Here is a 16,887-nt window from a genome sequence, read left to right as displayed (position 1 = left end):
GGCTCCAGAGACGTGCCCCGACCCTCAACTTTCTGTCATGTGCGCAGGGAAATAGATCACGAGCATAGAGAAGAAGAAAGAAAACATATTTAGAACTGATAATTGATTGCAATAATGAATGCAATTAATTGATTGTTGAATGTTATGATGGACACAAATTTGTAGAACCAAAACATACACAGCCTCTGCTCAACAAACTTGAACTCGAGAACAAATCGTTTGGGGGTGGGCTGCAGTTCACGAATGACATTGTGCTTATCACCCTCACGGCAGTCATTTAAGAGTCCTTCACAATCTAGACCGGTTGCGGCCACAACCACACCTCATTTCAAATGTATGAAGAAATAGGCTACTCTTATTTGTATGCCTAAGCAATCCACAAATGTACATTGTTTATAGCACACATTTACATGTCTCAGTCACAAATGACAGCTCCAATAAGCCCGCTATGGTGAACGAGAGACTTGCAGAATTATGACTCTTTCGATTTTTCAGTTAATCGTTCGGCGTTAGGGGGTCCTGTGTGCTCTGGGCATTACTGACTCAAATTAACGAAAGGAGTCGAACAATTTGTTCTTTTGACTGAACGAGTTGAAAAAATCTTAGTCAATAAAAAGAGAAACTTCCCATCACTACCTTGCACACACCCTTTCCCCCTCTCTCTCCTAGAGAGGAAACAAAATAATCCTCTTGTTCCTCCTTCCTCTCTTCTTTCTGATTGGCACGACTCCCTCCTCATTCCCGTATGTATGTATGTGGGTGTGTGCTTGTGTGTGCGTGTGAGAGAATGTGTGTGCGTGTGAGAGAGCGTGTGTGTGCGTGTGAGAGAGAGTGTGTGTGCGTGTGAGAGAGCGTGTGTGTCCGTGTGAGAGAGAGTGTGTGTGTGTGGTAAAACGGCATGTCTGCGTGTGTGTGTGCTGGTCCACGTGTGTGTTCTGGGAGTGTGTCTCAGAGAGAGCTTCTGTAGCAGTTCCTTTTCCCCAATGCCTCATTACCACTTCTTAGGCTTGTAATTACTAGGTGACACAGGTCCCAGCAAGCCCTCTGCGCAAACACAAACACTAGCGTTGCCAGAGAGGGCAATTAAATCACAATCATCTCCATTACTCTTCACTTGAGGACACGATTGCAGAAAAGCGGAGCGATTAAGGGACTTAACAGTTACACTTTGAAGTATTCTATTTTTTTAAGCATATAAGATTAGGTTTTTATAATTCATAGATTATCTTTATATATATATTTTTGTTGTATGTACATTTGTTCATTTGTACACATACAAAAACAAAATGGCATTGGAAAATGGTGTTTCCCCATGCCTCTTCCTCTCTGCTGCAAGGAAGACAAGCCTACTTCCCACCCTGTTCCCTATTTAGTGCACTACTTTTGACCAGGGCCCAAAGGGTTCTGGCCAAAGGTAGTGCACTATATCGGAATAGGGTGCCATTTGGGACACAGCTCGTGCCTCTAACGTGTACGGTTGTCTCTCAGACTGACATGGATTAGGAGACACTGACCGCAGACTGACCACTGTAGGAGCACATCTTCAGCTAGAGCTCTAGTGCCGATGGCCTCATTGTCCAAGTGTCCAATGGAGATCCACAGAATGTAGCCACGAGCCAACACAGAAAGAGTGACAGCACATGAGATATAGATACACACAGGCAAGAGAAGGGATTGCTACAGGGAGTATCCCACAAACCAAGGTCACAAGGACGGTGGAAGTCCATGATCCATGGGAGAAATCTCGGTAACACTTTACTTGACACCCAGCGTCATAGCACGTTATGACACGGTCATTACCATGTCATAATATGTCATAACACTATCATGACACATATATTTAGACCTGTGTGGACATATATTGCGTTATTCTATGGCTGGTTATGACACCTACATAAGAGTGTTAAAACTCACATAACCTACCACACAAGGTAAAACATTCCATTACACCATAGCCTACATGTCAACAGTATCTTTATATTGTAAACTCAGCAAAAAAAGAAACATCCCTTTTTCAGAACAGTGTCTTTCAAAACTAATTCGTAAAAATCCAAATAACTTCACATATCTTCATTGTAAAGGTTTTAAACACTGTTTCAATGAACCATAAACAATGAATGAACATGCACCTGTGGAACGGTTGTTAAGACACAGCTAACATCTTTCTACTGACTCTGAAAAACACCAAAAGAAAGATGCCCAGGGTCCCCGCTCATCTGTGTTAACGTGCCTTCGGCATGCTGCAAGGAGGCATGGGGACTGCAGATGTGGCCATTTCAATGTCCGTACTGTGAGACGCCTAAGACAGCGCTACAGGGAGACCGGACGTAAGGCAGGTCCTCACCAGACATCACCGGCAACAACGTAGCCTATGGGCACAAACCCACCGTCGCTGGACCAGACAGGACTGGCAAAAAGTGCTCTTCACTGACGAGTCGCGGTTTTGTCTCACATGGGGTGATGGTCGGATTTGCGTTTATCATCGAAGGAAAGCATCATCGGACTGAGCTTGTTGTCATTGCAGGCAATCTCAACGCTGTGTTACAGGGAAGACATCTTCCTCCCTCATGTGGTACCCTTCCTGTAGGCTCATCCTGACATGCTGCCATCCTCCAGCATGGCCTCCAGCATGGCCAGCCAAGAGCCCGGATCTCAATCTGGGACCTGTTGGATCGGAGGGTGAGGGCTAGGACCATTCCCCCCAGAAATGTCTGGGAACTTGCAGGTGTCTGAGTGGAAGAGTGGGGTAACATCTCACAGCAAGAACTGGCAAATCTGGTGCAGTCCTTGAGGAAGATATGCACTGCAGTACTTAATGCAGCTGCTGGCCACACCAGATACTTACTGTTACTTTTGATTTTGACCACCCCTTGTTCAGGGACACATTATTCCATTTCTGTTAGTCACATGTCTGTGGAACTCGTTCAGTTTATGTCTCAGTTGTTGAATCTTATGTTCATACAAATATTTACACATGTTAAGTTTGCCGAAAATAAACGCAGTTGACAGTGAGAGAACGTTTATTTTTATGCTGAGTTTATATATTTTGCTTTTAAATGATCATTGTTATTGCAAACATGTTGATGTCAGACATTCACCTACCCCAATGTTCTGTTGCTGATGACGGGGATGAATGAAGGAGCAGATTTCAGCAGCAGGACAAGGCACCCTCTTTGTGACTGATGACTGATATAAGGGCATGTACGTGATAGGCCTATCTGGCTGATATGATTATGATGGTCATAATGCTTCATGACAGTGTCATAAAGTGTATTTTCTCAGTTCCAAGTAAAGTGACACAGGCTGGTCATAATGCTTCTTGACAGTGCCATAAAGTTATTTTAAAACAAAGGATTTCAGAAACAAACTTTCAAACGAAAGGAAACTTCTTGGCAGGGAAAAAAACTAATTTGAATAAATGTGGGTTTTGGCACTCTTATAACCAGCCATAAAACAACACAATATATATCACAACATGTGTAACTGTATGGGTCATGACAGTGTTATGACCATATTATGACAGTGTTATGACAAGTCATGTCAGCTGTTATGACATATTATGACATGGTTATGAATGTGTCATGAAACTGGCTGTCAAGTAAAGTGTTACCGAAATCTCATGGGTGCAACTCAACTTAGAGTGCAACTGTATCCGCGTCTAGTAGTGTGGGCTTAAGCTTGAATTAAACTGAAGGATACTAAGGTGGAGGGACCAAGGGTAGTTGGTAGATGAACCCATGTAAAATACAGTATGTAGGCCTATGCCACTTTGCCCCAACAGCCCCCCTCTCCTCTCTACCTCTGCTGTGCCTATACCTCGTCCCTTCTTTCTCCATGACAAGTCTCTCTCTCTCTCTACTTCCTCCTATAGCGCCACGTTGAACTCAGTGACCAGGAAGTCCACGTGGTCCCTCTCGTTGGTCTTGAAGGCCTCTGCGATGAGGCGTGCGGCGTCCCTGTGCTCCCGGCCCCTCAGGGAAGCCCCGTTCACCTCCAGGATCACCTGACCCACCCGCAGCTGCCCGCAGTTATGCGCCGAACCGCCCCTCTGAGAGAAAGAAAGAGATTGGGGGAGAGCGAGAGAGAGGAAGACCAACAAAGTGAGTGATGAAGAGAGCACAAAAAGATGTCAAATGCTCATTGGCGATTGGTCACCCTTACAACTGCTAACGAACCAGGAAGCAAAAGGACCTTTGTGATCTCATCTCTCACCACAGTTCCAGTCCCTTAAATGCCATGCATTATCTGCATGATTATCACTATACGTTTTGTTATTTAGAGCATTATTGGTTCTCTTTTTTTCCCGAGCCGGCGACAATTACTCCCGTCCACTGGAGCGACATGGTGATGCCTGTGATAGGGACTGCAGCAGCAGCAGCTCAGGGAGAGTGGTACGGAGTGATAGTGGCCGCAGCGGCGCCTTCACTCTACAGGGCTACTGGCCTGGAACGTTCACCACATCGTGGACTGCGCTGACCTGGGAGACTGAAGCTACAAGAGGAAAACTAACGTTACTACTAAAAGACTATTGTAGTGCTGTACAGGGCCCGGGGAGCACCAGACGGACCTAGATATGATTCCCAAATGTATCATCCTGAATGAAGCAAACGTCCTAGGTGTTGTGAACGGTTGTGAATACTCTATATGTGTATACGTGTGAGTGTGGTGTGGTGTGAGTAAGCAATCGTTCAGGAATGTTGCTAGGGTATGATGTGAGCCCTGTTTACAGTCATTGATATGGCTTGTAGCTCTGGTCTGCGTCCCAAGGATGTGCTTTGGTCAAAGGTAGTGCACTACATAGGAAACAAGGAGCCATTTGGGACGCATAGCTCCATAGGTGATTTCGAGCCAATTAACGCCCAGTCCTATATTAACCTCTCTGATAATGGCATGGGTTCTTCACTGGAACTACAGTGGAATGGGAGAGGTTACGATTGGACCATCCGACCCCCCCCAACCAATATCAATGCTGATGAAGCCGTGTCCCCTGCGACTGATTGTGGACACTGATGTCATGGTAGGGGAGCGTGTCAGCGCCACGTTGATATGAAAATCAGCCTGGTTGGAGAGCACGCTCGGGTACCTTGTGCCGACTCCCAACTCCTAAGATAGTGAAAAGCGGAAAAAAACATAAATAAAGAGAAAGGGGGGGATTAGACAAAAGAGAGGAGAGCGCGTCCATATATCATGGCTCATGCATTTTGTCTGTGCATTTCCATTACAGCCGTTGATGAGGAGAGCTACGGTCCCGGAATTAAAACCCACTCATGCCTGTCTGTCGCTAGCCCGCCTCTCTCTCTCTCTCTCCCTCGGTCGGTCTCTCTCTCTCTCTCTCTCTCTCTCGCTCTCTCTCTCTCTCTCTCTCTCTCTCTCTCTCTCTCTCTCTCTCTTCCTCCCCTATCTCCCCTTCTCTGCACCCTTTCTCAGTCCACGTCCCCTTTATTATTAACACACAGTATAACATATTCTCTCCTGTCTCTGTTTATCTCTCACCTCTCCCTCTCTCCCTCTCACCCCTCTCTCTCTACCTCTCACCTCTCCCTCTCTCCCTCTCACCTCTCCCTCTCTCTCTCCCTCTCTCTCTCCCTCCCTCTCTCTCTCTCTCCCTCTCACCCCCCTCCCTCTCTCTCTCTCTCTCTCTCTCTCTCCCTCCCCTATCTCCCCTTCTCTGCACCCTTTCTCAGTCCACGTCCCCTTTATTATTAACACACAGTATAACATATTCTCTCCTGTCTCTGTATATCTCTCACCTCTCCCTCTCACCCCTCCCTCTCTTCCTCCCCTCTCACCCCTCTCTCTCTCTCCCTCTCCCTCTCACCCCTCTCTCTCTCTCTCTCTCTCTCTCTCTCTCTCTCTCTCTCCCTCTCTTCCTCCCCTATCTCCCCTTCTCTGCACCCTTTCTCAGTCCACGTCCCCTTTATTATTAACACACAGGATAACATATTCTCTCCTGTCTCTGTTTATCTCTCACCCCTCCCTATCTCCCTCTCGCCCCCTCTCTCTCTCTCTCTCTCTCTCTCTCTCTCTCTCTCTCTCTCACCCCTCTCTCTCTCTCTTCCTCCCCTATCTCCCCTTCTCTGCACCCTTTCTCAGTCCACGTCCCCTTTATTATTAACACACTGTATAACATATTCTCTCCTGTCTCTGTATATCTCTCACCTCTCTCTCTCTCCCCTCCCTCTCTCCCTCTCTTTGATTTTGAATATGCTGATTTCCCAGCAAGAGCCTTTGTCGCTCTCCTCGCAATCAGTGGCTCTTTTATTTTTCATTAGCCTTTCACGCCGTTCTCACCAAAGCATCTTTCGAGCTGGGGCTTTCAGTGGTTCACTGAACTCCAGAGAACAGCACAGCTCCCTCCCCAGCCCTCCTCTCTCCTCAGTCTTTATGCTAATCAATAGAGGCACAGACAAATCAGAGCAGAACAGAGCTACAGCCAGACTCACTGTTATTACCCTCAGCTTATAGCTGTGGCCTTCAGCCAAGGTGGCAACACTTTTATTCCCCATAATGGTCAGTGCTCTCAGTGGATGTACTCTTTCAGGTAAAGGGAGAGAACATGCTCAACTTTTATCTTCTTGCGTAAACAAACGAAAGGGTGCTTGGAACAAAGCTAAAAACATTTTGATGTACTCTTAGAATCCATTCATGTCAAGCACCTGGCAAGGTTCAAACATTTGAGGTATCTCAGATTGTTCTGGCAATATTCACGTAGAAACTTCATTGGGAGGGAGAATGTTTGACCTGATTTTGATATTTTATAACTTTTTTTATCAGGATGAAAGTGGCCATTTTAGGCCCTTACCTCCTGTAAGACCCTGTGATCCGAGAACTGTACACGATACAGACAACATCTTGGTGACGTTATACTGCTCTAACATATGCAGTATGTCTAGATTCCGAAGTAGAAATGTTCACATTCATTTATTCAACATTAAATATATTAATAGTGACATCTCAAGAGTACAATTTTGGATTTTGTCTTTTTAAGACATTATTTGGAACAATATACGTACTCTACAAGTACATCACATTTCCAGAGAGGCTGGAAAGTTCTGATCCATTTTATGAGCACCACCATATTTGAGAGCACATAAGAAGCATAATGTTTCGTGTACAGTTCACAGATCATAGGGTCAGAAGGTATGCATAGGCCTAAAATGGCCACTTTCATCATAAAAAAACAAATGTACAAAGCCGATCAAAACATCCTTCCTCCCAATGACGTTTCTATGACAGAATTGCCAGAACAATCTGAGATACCAAAAATATTTTCGGGCCATCTTGAGCTAGCCCCCAACAGCCATCTTACCTCAGCCACGAGATCACAGGGTTTATGTTCGACCCTGTTGCCATGGCTACTGCAATATTTGAATCTAAACCCCTCCCTCTTTGCAGCAGTTTCTCGCTAGCATACCAACACAGAACGTGCCATATGTGGAGCGGAAGGTAGCCTAGTGGTTCGAGAGGTTAGAGCATTGGGTCAGTAACCGAAAGGTGGCTAGTTTGAATCCCAGAGCCGACAAGTTGAAACATCTGTCGATGTGCCCTTGAGCAAGGCACTTATCTCTGATTGCTCCAGGATTGCCATTGAATGGCAGACCCTGGCTGTGACCCCACTCTCTGAGGGTGACACATTTCCAATAAACACTTGTGTTCTAAAGGTTATAAACCTATAAAAGCTCTGTTTGAGTTCTCTACTTCCAGCATGTAAACGCAGACTGATCTGACAGAGGCTGTGTTGCGTTGCCAGGTGTTGAAGGAGGCGGCACGGACCAATGACTGCGCAGAGTCGCAAAACAGTACCATGGTTGGATCATTTCTGACAGGTGCAGGGGATTGCCTGGCAAACTGTCATTTCGGAGATGACTTGAGATGGAGGGATGTTAGGCTGTTTGACACCCACCTGTATGGTGACGATGCGTGGCAGGGGCTGGCGTGTGTTGGCACCCCCTTCGATGGCGATGCCGAGGGTGCTGGCACTCTTTGCCACCCTCACTAGTGTGGAGGTGGGCTCCAAGAGACCCGGCTGCAAAAAGACAGAGAGAGAGAGAGGGTGGATAACATAACTCAGCTTTTTTACTCAAATATTCACCTTGGAGAGCCTGGTCTGACCATGTACACCTTTCTTTTGCACCTTTGTTACCTATTGGTCCACCCATTCAGTTTGGAACGAATCAACAATTTCCCTTCCACCCAACCACCAATCAGCAATAAGCATAAAGGGACAGGCAGAGGACACGAGAGACCTCTACTGCAGTATGAGATGTGTTTGAATGGATGAGAAACCATTGAAAGGACACAGAAATGAGTCAATGAGCAAAGAAAGAAAAACTATGTGCACAAAGAGAGAAGAAAACACAAAGAAATCACAGTTAGGATTGAGAACGAGCCCCAAGACAAAGGGAGAAGTGAAAGAAGACAACTTGGCTCTATTTCTCTTCTTGTCACTTTTGGCTCCCCCCCAACCATCCATCAATTCATCCATCCATCCATCCAGTCAACCCTCCATCCATCTCCCTCTTTTCTCTCTCTGTGTCTTCTCTCTTCCCGCTGGTGTGTCCTCCTCACCGGTTTGGAGGGGGTGTCCCCTCCTGCCCCCTGGGGATGTCGTGGGGGGCGTATGCGGGCGGGACGGGGACTGCTTTCCTTGCTGAAACGCCCTGACTCGCCAATGTCCACCCCGCTGTCCTCGCTCAGCGTCTGTCCACTGTCTGACAGCTGGGACAGGTTGGCACCTGGGGGGTGGGGGGATGGGTGCAGGAGGTTAGAGACTGGCATAGGGACACACTCAGGTAGAAACACATACACCCATGAGTACACATAGACATGCACTTCCTCTTATTTGTGTAACCAATCCTTTGCGTCCAAATCAGCTCTCATGGTTTTCGGAGTCCAACTTCCAACCTCATCCCTTCAGTAATCCTGGCTGTCCCCCATGCCTCTTACCTCGTGCCTGGGGGAGTGACCGCACCTCGTTGACATCAGACTCTGCATTGGGCCTATGGACCTCCACCATGACAAAGTGCTGTTTGTTGGAGCCAGGGGAGGACTTGTCCTGGCTGTGGGGAAGCGGAGGGGGTGCGGATGGGGCAGTGAGCGGCGGCGGAGGGGGTGCGGATGGGGCAGTGAGCGGCGGCGGAGGGGGTGGAGATGGAGAGGGGGCGGCAGGCTTGGTGGTCCTAGTAGGGGACTGGACTCGGGGGAAGGGGCCTATAAGGTGCTTGTTGACCATGGAGAGCTGGGCAGTTGCCATCTCCTTCTTAGAGGGGGCAGAGGGGTCCCTCTTAGGGGGGACTGAGGGATCCTTTTTGGGGGGGACCTTGGGTGAGGAGGGGGGTCCTTGCTCCCCCTTCTGGTCAATGGGGGGGTTACGGGAGGGGGCGGTGAAGTAGAGCCCGGAATGGGAAGATTCGGAGGAGGGAAGCTTTTGACCTGGTCCCGTCTGCTGGGGCGTCTCTGCACCCCTGGGGGGGGTGGGGGTTTGAAGGTGGGGGGAGATTCGGACGTGGAGTGCACCTCATCCTAAGGTAAGAGGAGAACAAATAAATCACATTCCCCTCATCCCTTAAAACACTCATATACTACAGCACATCTCATCATTCCACACACACACACACACGCACCACCAACTGTCACGCCTCAGAACTCAACACAACTGAATTAGTCAGGCCAGGACTCAGTTATGGTCTTTGTGTAACCTCAGGCTACACCTTCCCAGTCCGCGGCAACAAGCTCTCCCCTCCAACCAAAACCAACGGTGAAACGAACAACGAAAACAGCAACATGAGTGGCCAGAGAATGAATGAAGTGATTGGTGAAAATAAATAATAAGAGAAAGCAATCAGAACTAACACAAATATGTTCTGGCTGAATGGAGTTCAAGTGTTTTTAAGACTCTTCAGGTCTCTGCTTTCTGTGTCCCACATTACATCACCTTAGAAACCAACACAACCTCCCATCAACATCGGTTACCGTTGCTCTGGTAACAGTGGTAGGTGATTATAGCTTTTACCTCAGGTGTCAAACAGAGAACTAGTTCCTCCTTAGTAAGGAGGGAGTAGGAGGAGGAGGAACAGGAAGAGGGTGTGAACTAATATCTGTCTGTAAACAGACTCCTCCACAAGAAAGAAAGAAGGGATGAAGGCTATATATATACACATTATTATTATTATTATTATGCTGTTTAATATACAGTGGGGAGAACAAGTATTTGATACACTGCCGATTTTGCAGGTTTTCCTACTTACAAAGCATGTAAAGGTCTAAATTTTTTTTATCATAGGTACACTTCAACTGTGAGAGATGGAATCTAAAACAAAAATCCAGAAAATCACATTGAATGATTTTTAAGTAATTAATTTGCATTTTATTGCATGATCACCATGATCACCGACCAACCAGTAAGAATTCTGGCTCTCACAGACCTGTGTAAGGACATCAGGGATACAATTGTAGACCTGCACAAGGCTGGGATGGGCTACAGGACAATAGGCAAGCAGCTTGGTGAGAAGGCAACAACTTTTGGCGCAATTATTAGAAAATGGAAGAAGTTCAAGATGACGGTCAATCACCCTCGGTCTGGGGCTCCATGCAAGATCTCACCTCGTGGGGCACCAATGATCATGAGGAAGGTGAGGGATCAGCCCAGAACTACACAGCAGGACCTGGTCAATGACCTGAAGACAGCTGGGACCACAGTCTCAAAGAAAACCATTAGTAACACACTACGCCGTCATGGATTAAAATCCTGCAGCGTACGCAAGGTCCCCCTGCTCAAGCCAGCACATGTCCAGGCCCGTCTGAAGTTTGCCAATGACCATCTGGATGATCCAGAGGCTGGCTGGGTCTTCCAGCATGACAACAACCTGAAACACACAGCCAGAGCAACTAAGGAGTGGCTCCGTAAGAAGCATCTCAAGGTCCTGGAGTGGCCTAGCCAGTCTCCAGACCTGAACTCAATAGAACATCTTTGGAGGGAGCTGAAAGTCCGTATTGCCCAGCGACAGCCCCGAAACCTGAAGGATCTGGAGAAGGTCTGTATGGAGGAGTGGGCCACAATCCCTGCTGCAGTGTGTGCAAACCTGGTCAAGAACTACAGGAAACGTATGGTCTCTGTAATTGCAAACAAAGGTTTCTGTACCAAATATTAAGTTCTGCTTTTCTGATGTATCAAATACTTATGTCATGCAATAAAATGCAAATGAATTACTTAAAAATCATACAATGTGATTTCCTGGATTTTTGTTTTAGATTCCGTCTCTCACAGTTGAAGTGTACCTATGATTAAAAAAGACCTCTACATGCTTTGGAAGTAGGAAAACCTGCAAAATACTTGTTTTCCCCACTGTATATATACAGTTCTAGTCAAAAGTTTGGACACTACCTACTCATTCCAGGGTTTTTCTTTATTTTTAATATTTTCTACATTGGAGAAGAATAGTGAAGAAATCAGAACTATGATGTATGTATACTGTATATATATAAAACTGCATATCCGTTGTTTCCTCTCCCTCACTCAGTCTTGTTGTTTTTTTCCCTAACCCTCCATCTTCTGCTCTGTCCATCTTAATGAGGTTGTGGGTCTGGGTCTTACTGCAAGGCTCACCAGAGATATGTCAGGCAGCGCATCCAGACTCTCCTGAGTATCCCCCCCATTACTCTCCACCGTACTGTCATTCTGAGAGAGAGAGAGAGAGAGAGAGAGAGAGGGGAAAAGAGAGAGGGAGAGAGAGATGAGGGGATAGAGAGACAGAGAGAAAGAGGGCATGGGGAGAGAGACGAGGGGATAGAGAGACCGAGAGAAAGAGGGCATGGGGAGAAAGAGAGAGAGACGAGGGGATAGAGAGACCGAGAGAAAGAGGGCATGGGGAGAAAGAGAGAGAGACGAGGGGATAGAGAGACCGAGAGAAAGAGGGCATGGGGAGAAAGAGAGAGAGACGAGGGGATAGAGAGACCGAGAGAAAGAGGGCATGGGGAGAAAGAGAGAGAGACGAGGGGATAGAGAGACCGAGAGAAAGAGGGCATGGGGAGAAAGAGAGAGAGACGAGGGGATAGAGAGACCGAGAGAAAGAGGGCATGGGGAGAAAGAGAGAGAGACGAGGGGATAGAGAGACCGAGAGAAAGAGGGCATGGGGAGAAAGAGAGAGAGACGAGGGGATAGAGAGACCGAGAGAAAGAGGGCATGGGGAGAAAGAGAGAGAGACGAGGAGACAGAGAGACAGAGAGAAAGAGGGCATGGGGAGAAAGAGAGCGAGACGAGGGGATAGAGAGACCGAGAGAAAGAGGGCATGGGGAGAAAGAGAGAGAGACGAGGGGATAGAGAGAAGAAAGACAGGGAGAGAGCAAGAGAGGAGGGAGAGTACGTGAACAGATGACAAACACAGCTGCTTGTTTATCCCAAAGCAAATGTTGATCCAAATTGCATTTCGTAGGAGTTGCTCCATCTCTCCGTGGGAGGAAAAATAACTCAATATCATTCTAAATCTACCTTCCAATCTCAAAGTTTTGGGAGGTAGATATAGAACAAACACACACCTCTTTACCTCTGTATCGCACCTTCAAATCTCTAAGCTTGGAACGCAATACCACAGGTGGGTATTCGGCACAGACACACGACACACAACCAAAAGTGCAAACACACAAATTGAAACCAAATATATCTGCATGGTGTTGTTCACTGTTATTGAGTTCAAAACAGCAGTGCCCTTCATTAAACTCTACCTGTACCAAAACCCTACTAATTATACACTCACTATCGGCACGGGGATTACTTACCTCCATCTATCTTGCACATGTGCATGGTGAGAGGAAGCTGTTAATTTATGTGTTCGTGTGTGACAGAGAGAGAGAGAGAGAGAGAGAGAGTGTGTGTTTGTATGTGAATGCACATGTATGTGATCAGCTGTCAGTGTGTGTATGTGATTGGGTTTGTGACTGTACACCTAATTTTGTGTCTAGTTGATAAATCCAATGTTTGTGATCCCCCAGACTCACTAATCTCTCCAAAACAGTAGCAGCAGCATTCAACTGTGACTCAAACATAAATAACTATAAGCTGGGCCACAGTCCAGACCAAACACATGCACATGCACACGCACACCTAAACACATATACACACACGAACACACACACACAGGTCTGGAGGTCTGGCCTTGTCCATGGTGTACTATGGTAAGACAGCTGCAGCTTATCTCAACTGTCCAGAGTGTATTGAGTCTGTGTGTGTGCGCATATGTCTGTGTGTGTGTGTGTTTGCACATGCCTTGGTGTGAGTGTGTACATGAATGCCGATGTGTGTGTATGCACTGCGAATAGGGAAACACATACACACACATGCATGCAAGCACACTCATCAGCACACACAGTCTTGTTTTACTAACCTTATGGGTGGACACACAATTCCAAATCCTATTTCCCTATCCCCTAACCCTAAAACCTAACCTTAACCCTACACCTAACCCCAAAAGCTAACCTTAACCCTACACCTAACCCTAACCCCAAAACCTAACCTTAACCTTAACCCTACACCTAACCCCAAAACCTAACCTTAACCCTACACCTAACCCTAACCCCAAAACCTAACCTTAACCCTACACCTAACCTTAACCCTACACCTAACTCATAAACCTAACCTTTAACCCCTAAACCTAATTCTAACCGTAACACTAATTATAACCTTAACCCTAAACCCCGTAGAAATAGCCTTTTTCATGGTGGGGACAGGCAAAACGTCCCCAATTTGTACATTTTTTTGGTCCCCACAAGTATATGTCCACACACATACAACACACACAGGGATACACAGAAATGTTCAAAAGGACAGTCAGTCACATCAACAGAAAAAGTTATATCCATTGTCTTTATGCAACCTGACAAATGAATGCAGACTAAAGCACTCCAAACTGTATTCACTTCAAAATTAGAGGCAGAGAATCACTGCAAATGGATGTAAAATAAGAGAATTGGCAACAACTCCTACCTCCATCATATCTATCAACCACAGCAGTCTTTCCTGGGGGTTTGAAAAGGGAGGGGGGAGTCGGGGTTAAACGGAGGAAGTTTCTAGATAAATATGTCTCTTTCATCTCCAGTGAAGGTTTTAGGCCAGGGTTTTAAAAATACATGTGGGCCTCCCAGGTAGTGCAGTGGTTAAGGGCAATGCATCGCAGCCCAGGCTCTGTCGGCCGCGATTGGGAGGTCTGTGGGGCGACGCACAATTGGCGTCATCCGAGTTAGGGAGGGTTTGGCCGGTAGGGATATCCTTGTCTCATCGCGCACCAGCGACTCCTGTGGCGGGCCGGGCGCAGTGCACGCCAACCAAGGTCGCCAGGTGCACAGTGTTTCCTCCGACACATTGGTGCGGCTGGCTTCCGGGTTGGATGCGCGCTGTGTTAAGAAGCAATTGGGTTGTGTTGCGGAGGACGCATGACTTTCAACCTTCGTCTCTCCCGAGCCCGTACGGGAGTTGTAGCGATGAGACAAGATAGTAACTACTAACAATTGGATAAAAAATGTTAAAAATACATGTGGAATTTTCATTGTTGGACATAAAAGACTGTAAAACACCAGAAAATCAGCCCTAAGTGATTTTAATTTTAAAGATCTGTTCCCAAGTATTCCCACACATAGAGACGTGATATTATACGTAAGCAAGGTTTGAAATAATTCTATTTCAGTCAATTTGCAGTCTACCTATTCCAGAAAAAAATCGGCCCACGGCTGGATCTAGTTAATGATCCCTGGTTTAGGCCCTTTCCAACTCAGCAGGGGCACATTGCTCTCATCCCTGACGATGTCCCAAATGGCACCTTATTCCCCATTTAGTGCACTACCTTTTAAGGGGCCTGGTCAAAAGTAGTGTACTATATAGGGAATAGAGTGGCATTTGTGACATAGCACCTCTGTCCTGCAGAAACCCTTGTCCTTGCCCCATGCACTCCGAGGAACGATATGTCATCCTAACAGCTCTATCCTCTACAACTCATCAAACAGGGACACCTTCAAATCGGCCTGCTTCGAGACAAAAGTGACACCTAAAAATGAGGAGTGACTCAGACTCTCACAGACATACAGACAGACGGATGGACAGACGGCCAGACGGACACGGCAGCCTGACAGACAGACAAACATAGCCAGCCAGAGACAGAGCCAGACAGACAGTTTGAGTCCACTGCGGCCCAGCCTTCCTACCCGTGCTGAGCTGAGGGTGGTGGAGGTCATGTAGCTGGCTGACGAGGAGGCCAGGGTATCTGGGTAGGAAACCATGGAGAGTGAGTCAGGGTGGAGGGCGGCTGCACTGGCACCCCCCTGCCGGGCCTTCAAAGCCTGGATCTCGCGGCGCAGCACCATCCCATCAAAACGCTCCAGATCCTGGGGTGTCACCAGGCCACGCACCTCTGATAGCAGGGAGAACTAAGAGGAGGGTTGGGAGAGGGGAGGGAGACAGGGTTATAGAGTTATAGGGAGCTATAACATGCATCACGAGACCATGAGGAATGCAGACTGCAACAAAACAACACTGTTTAAAGCACTTTACCAATTGTGAATTCAATACATTTGATAAATCATTGTTTTATATGAGGTGCAGGACAAGGGCATTGACAGAAAGACAAGTGGCTTTCTAATAAACTGAGAAAAACAGATGTCTGAGCAACCACAAAAGCCTTAACATAAATCACGGAAAGTCTCACAAAACTTGCCATTCAAGTGATGGATGTACAGAGAAAAGGCAAGCAATCACCATAAGCACTACGAGTGAGGGAACACAAGAACCCAACACACGATGCACCTCACAACAAAAGACACACGCAAAACACAACGGAATTTGTCTTTCTCTGTTTCTTGCACACATGTATGCACACACAATTCTAAGTCTGTCTCTGTGTGTGCGTCTCTCTGTGTGTCTGTCTGTCTCTCTGTGTGTGTGTGTGTGTGTCTGTGTCTGTCTGTCTGTCTCTGTGTGTGTGTGTGTGTGTGTCTGTGTCTGTCTGTCTCTGTGTGTGTGTGTGTGTGTGTGTGTGTGTGTCTGTCTGTCTGTCTCTCTGTGTCTGTCTGTCTCTGTGTCTCTGTGTGTCTGTCTGTCTGTCTACCTCTCTCTCTCTCTCTCTCTCTCTCTACCTCTCTCTACCTCTCTCTACCTCTCTCTACCTCTCTCTACCTCTCTCTACCTCTCTCTACCTCTCTCTACCTCTACCTCTACCTTGGCGTGTGTGTTGAGCAGTTCAAACAGGGCCATGACCAGCTGCTCCACCCCTATGTGTCCGTCTCGGTACTCCTCCACGTAGTAGCCCATGGTCTGCCTCTCTGTCTCCGTCAGCAGGTGTCGGGCCTGCTCCTCCAGCATGGCTCTGCTCTGGTTCACCAGGCTGGACAGGGTCACCTGGGAGCCCGCCACACCCTTATAGAACACCGGCTGGAAGGGAAGGGGGAGAGGAGGAGGGTCGGAAAAGGGACAAGGTGAGGGAGAAAGTGTGTGTGTGGGTGAGAAGTAGGAAGGTGACACAGGCGAGACCAGAGGTGAGAGGGGAGGTGTGTGTCAGGCAGGAAATGAGAAATGAGAAACAAAGGGAAAGAAAAAGAACAAAGAGAGAACTCATGTACATGCATTTGTCATTGCTCATCATCCATCCATCCATCCCACCTACCCACCCACAGCTGGCGTGGAAGGGCCAGAGTACATCAGTCTAACACTGGGCACTAAGGCTCTCATCTCTTCCACAGAACCACAGCCTACTCTATGCAACTGCCCTTCTCATATGCCACTGCCAGCTCAGCCAATCCAATCAATTCACTCAGCGATGGCACCACGGCACTTGAGAACCAGATGAGAATTGTACCCCGAATTCATACATACACACTCTCTCTCTCTCTCCTCGCTCTTCCTTGTCC

The 16,887-nt window shown here is 47.2% G+C and overlaps 1 protein-coding gene across 1 annotated transcript in view; it reads right to left on the bottom strand.

The window, feature by feature from the left end:
* Positions 1-2,960: 2,960 nt before the first annotated feature.
* LOC109873576 (whirlin-like) overlaps positions 2,961-16,887 on the bottom strand; it is a 123,288-nt gene continuing 109,361 nt past the window's right edge. The window contains exons 6-12 of the mRNA XM_031808741.1: positions 16,199-16,411; positions 15,190-15,411; positions 11,542-11,677; positions 8,947-9,516; positions 8,569-8,735; positions 7,904-8,026; positions 2,961-4,048 (exon numbers count right to left, since the gene is read on the bottom strand). Coding sequence (XP_031664601.1) covers positions 3,866-4,048; positions 7,904-8,026; positions 8,569-8,735; positions 8,947-9,516; positions 11,542-11,677; positions 15,190-15,411; positions 16,199-16,411 — 1,614 coding nt within the window. The 3' untranslated portion in view covers positions 2,961-3,865. The remainder of the gene's footprint in view (positions 4,049-7,903; positions 8,027-8,568; positions 8,736-8,946; positions 9,517-11,541; positions 11,678-15,189; positions 15,412-16,198; positions 16,412-16,887) is intronic.

The sequence above is a fragment of the Oncorhynchus kisutch genome, linkage group LG29 (assembly GCF_002021735.2).
Source record: "Oncorhynchus kisutch isolate 150728-3 linkage group LG29, Okis_V2, whole genome shotgun sequence".
Classification (NCBI taxonomy): Eukaryota; Metazoa; Chordata; class Actinopteri; order Salmoniformes; family Salmonidae; genus Oncorhynchus; species Oncorhynchus kisutch.
Note: the sequence above shows the minus strand (reverse complement) of the source record. Positions and strands in the feature narration are given on the sequence as shown.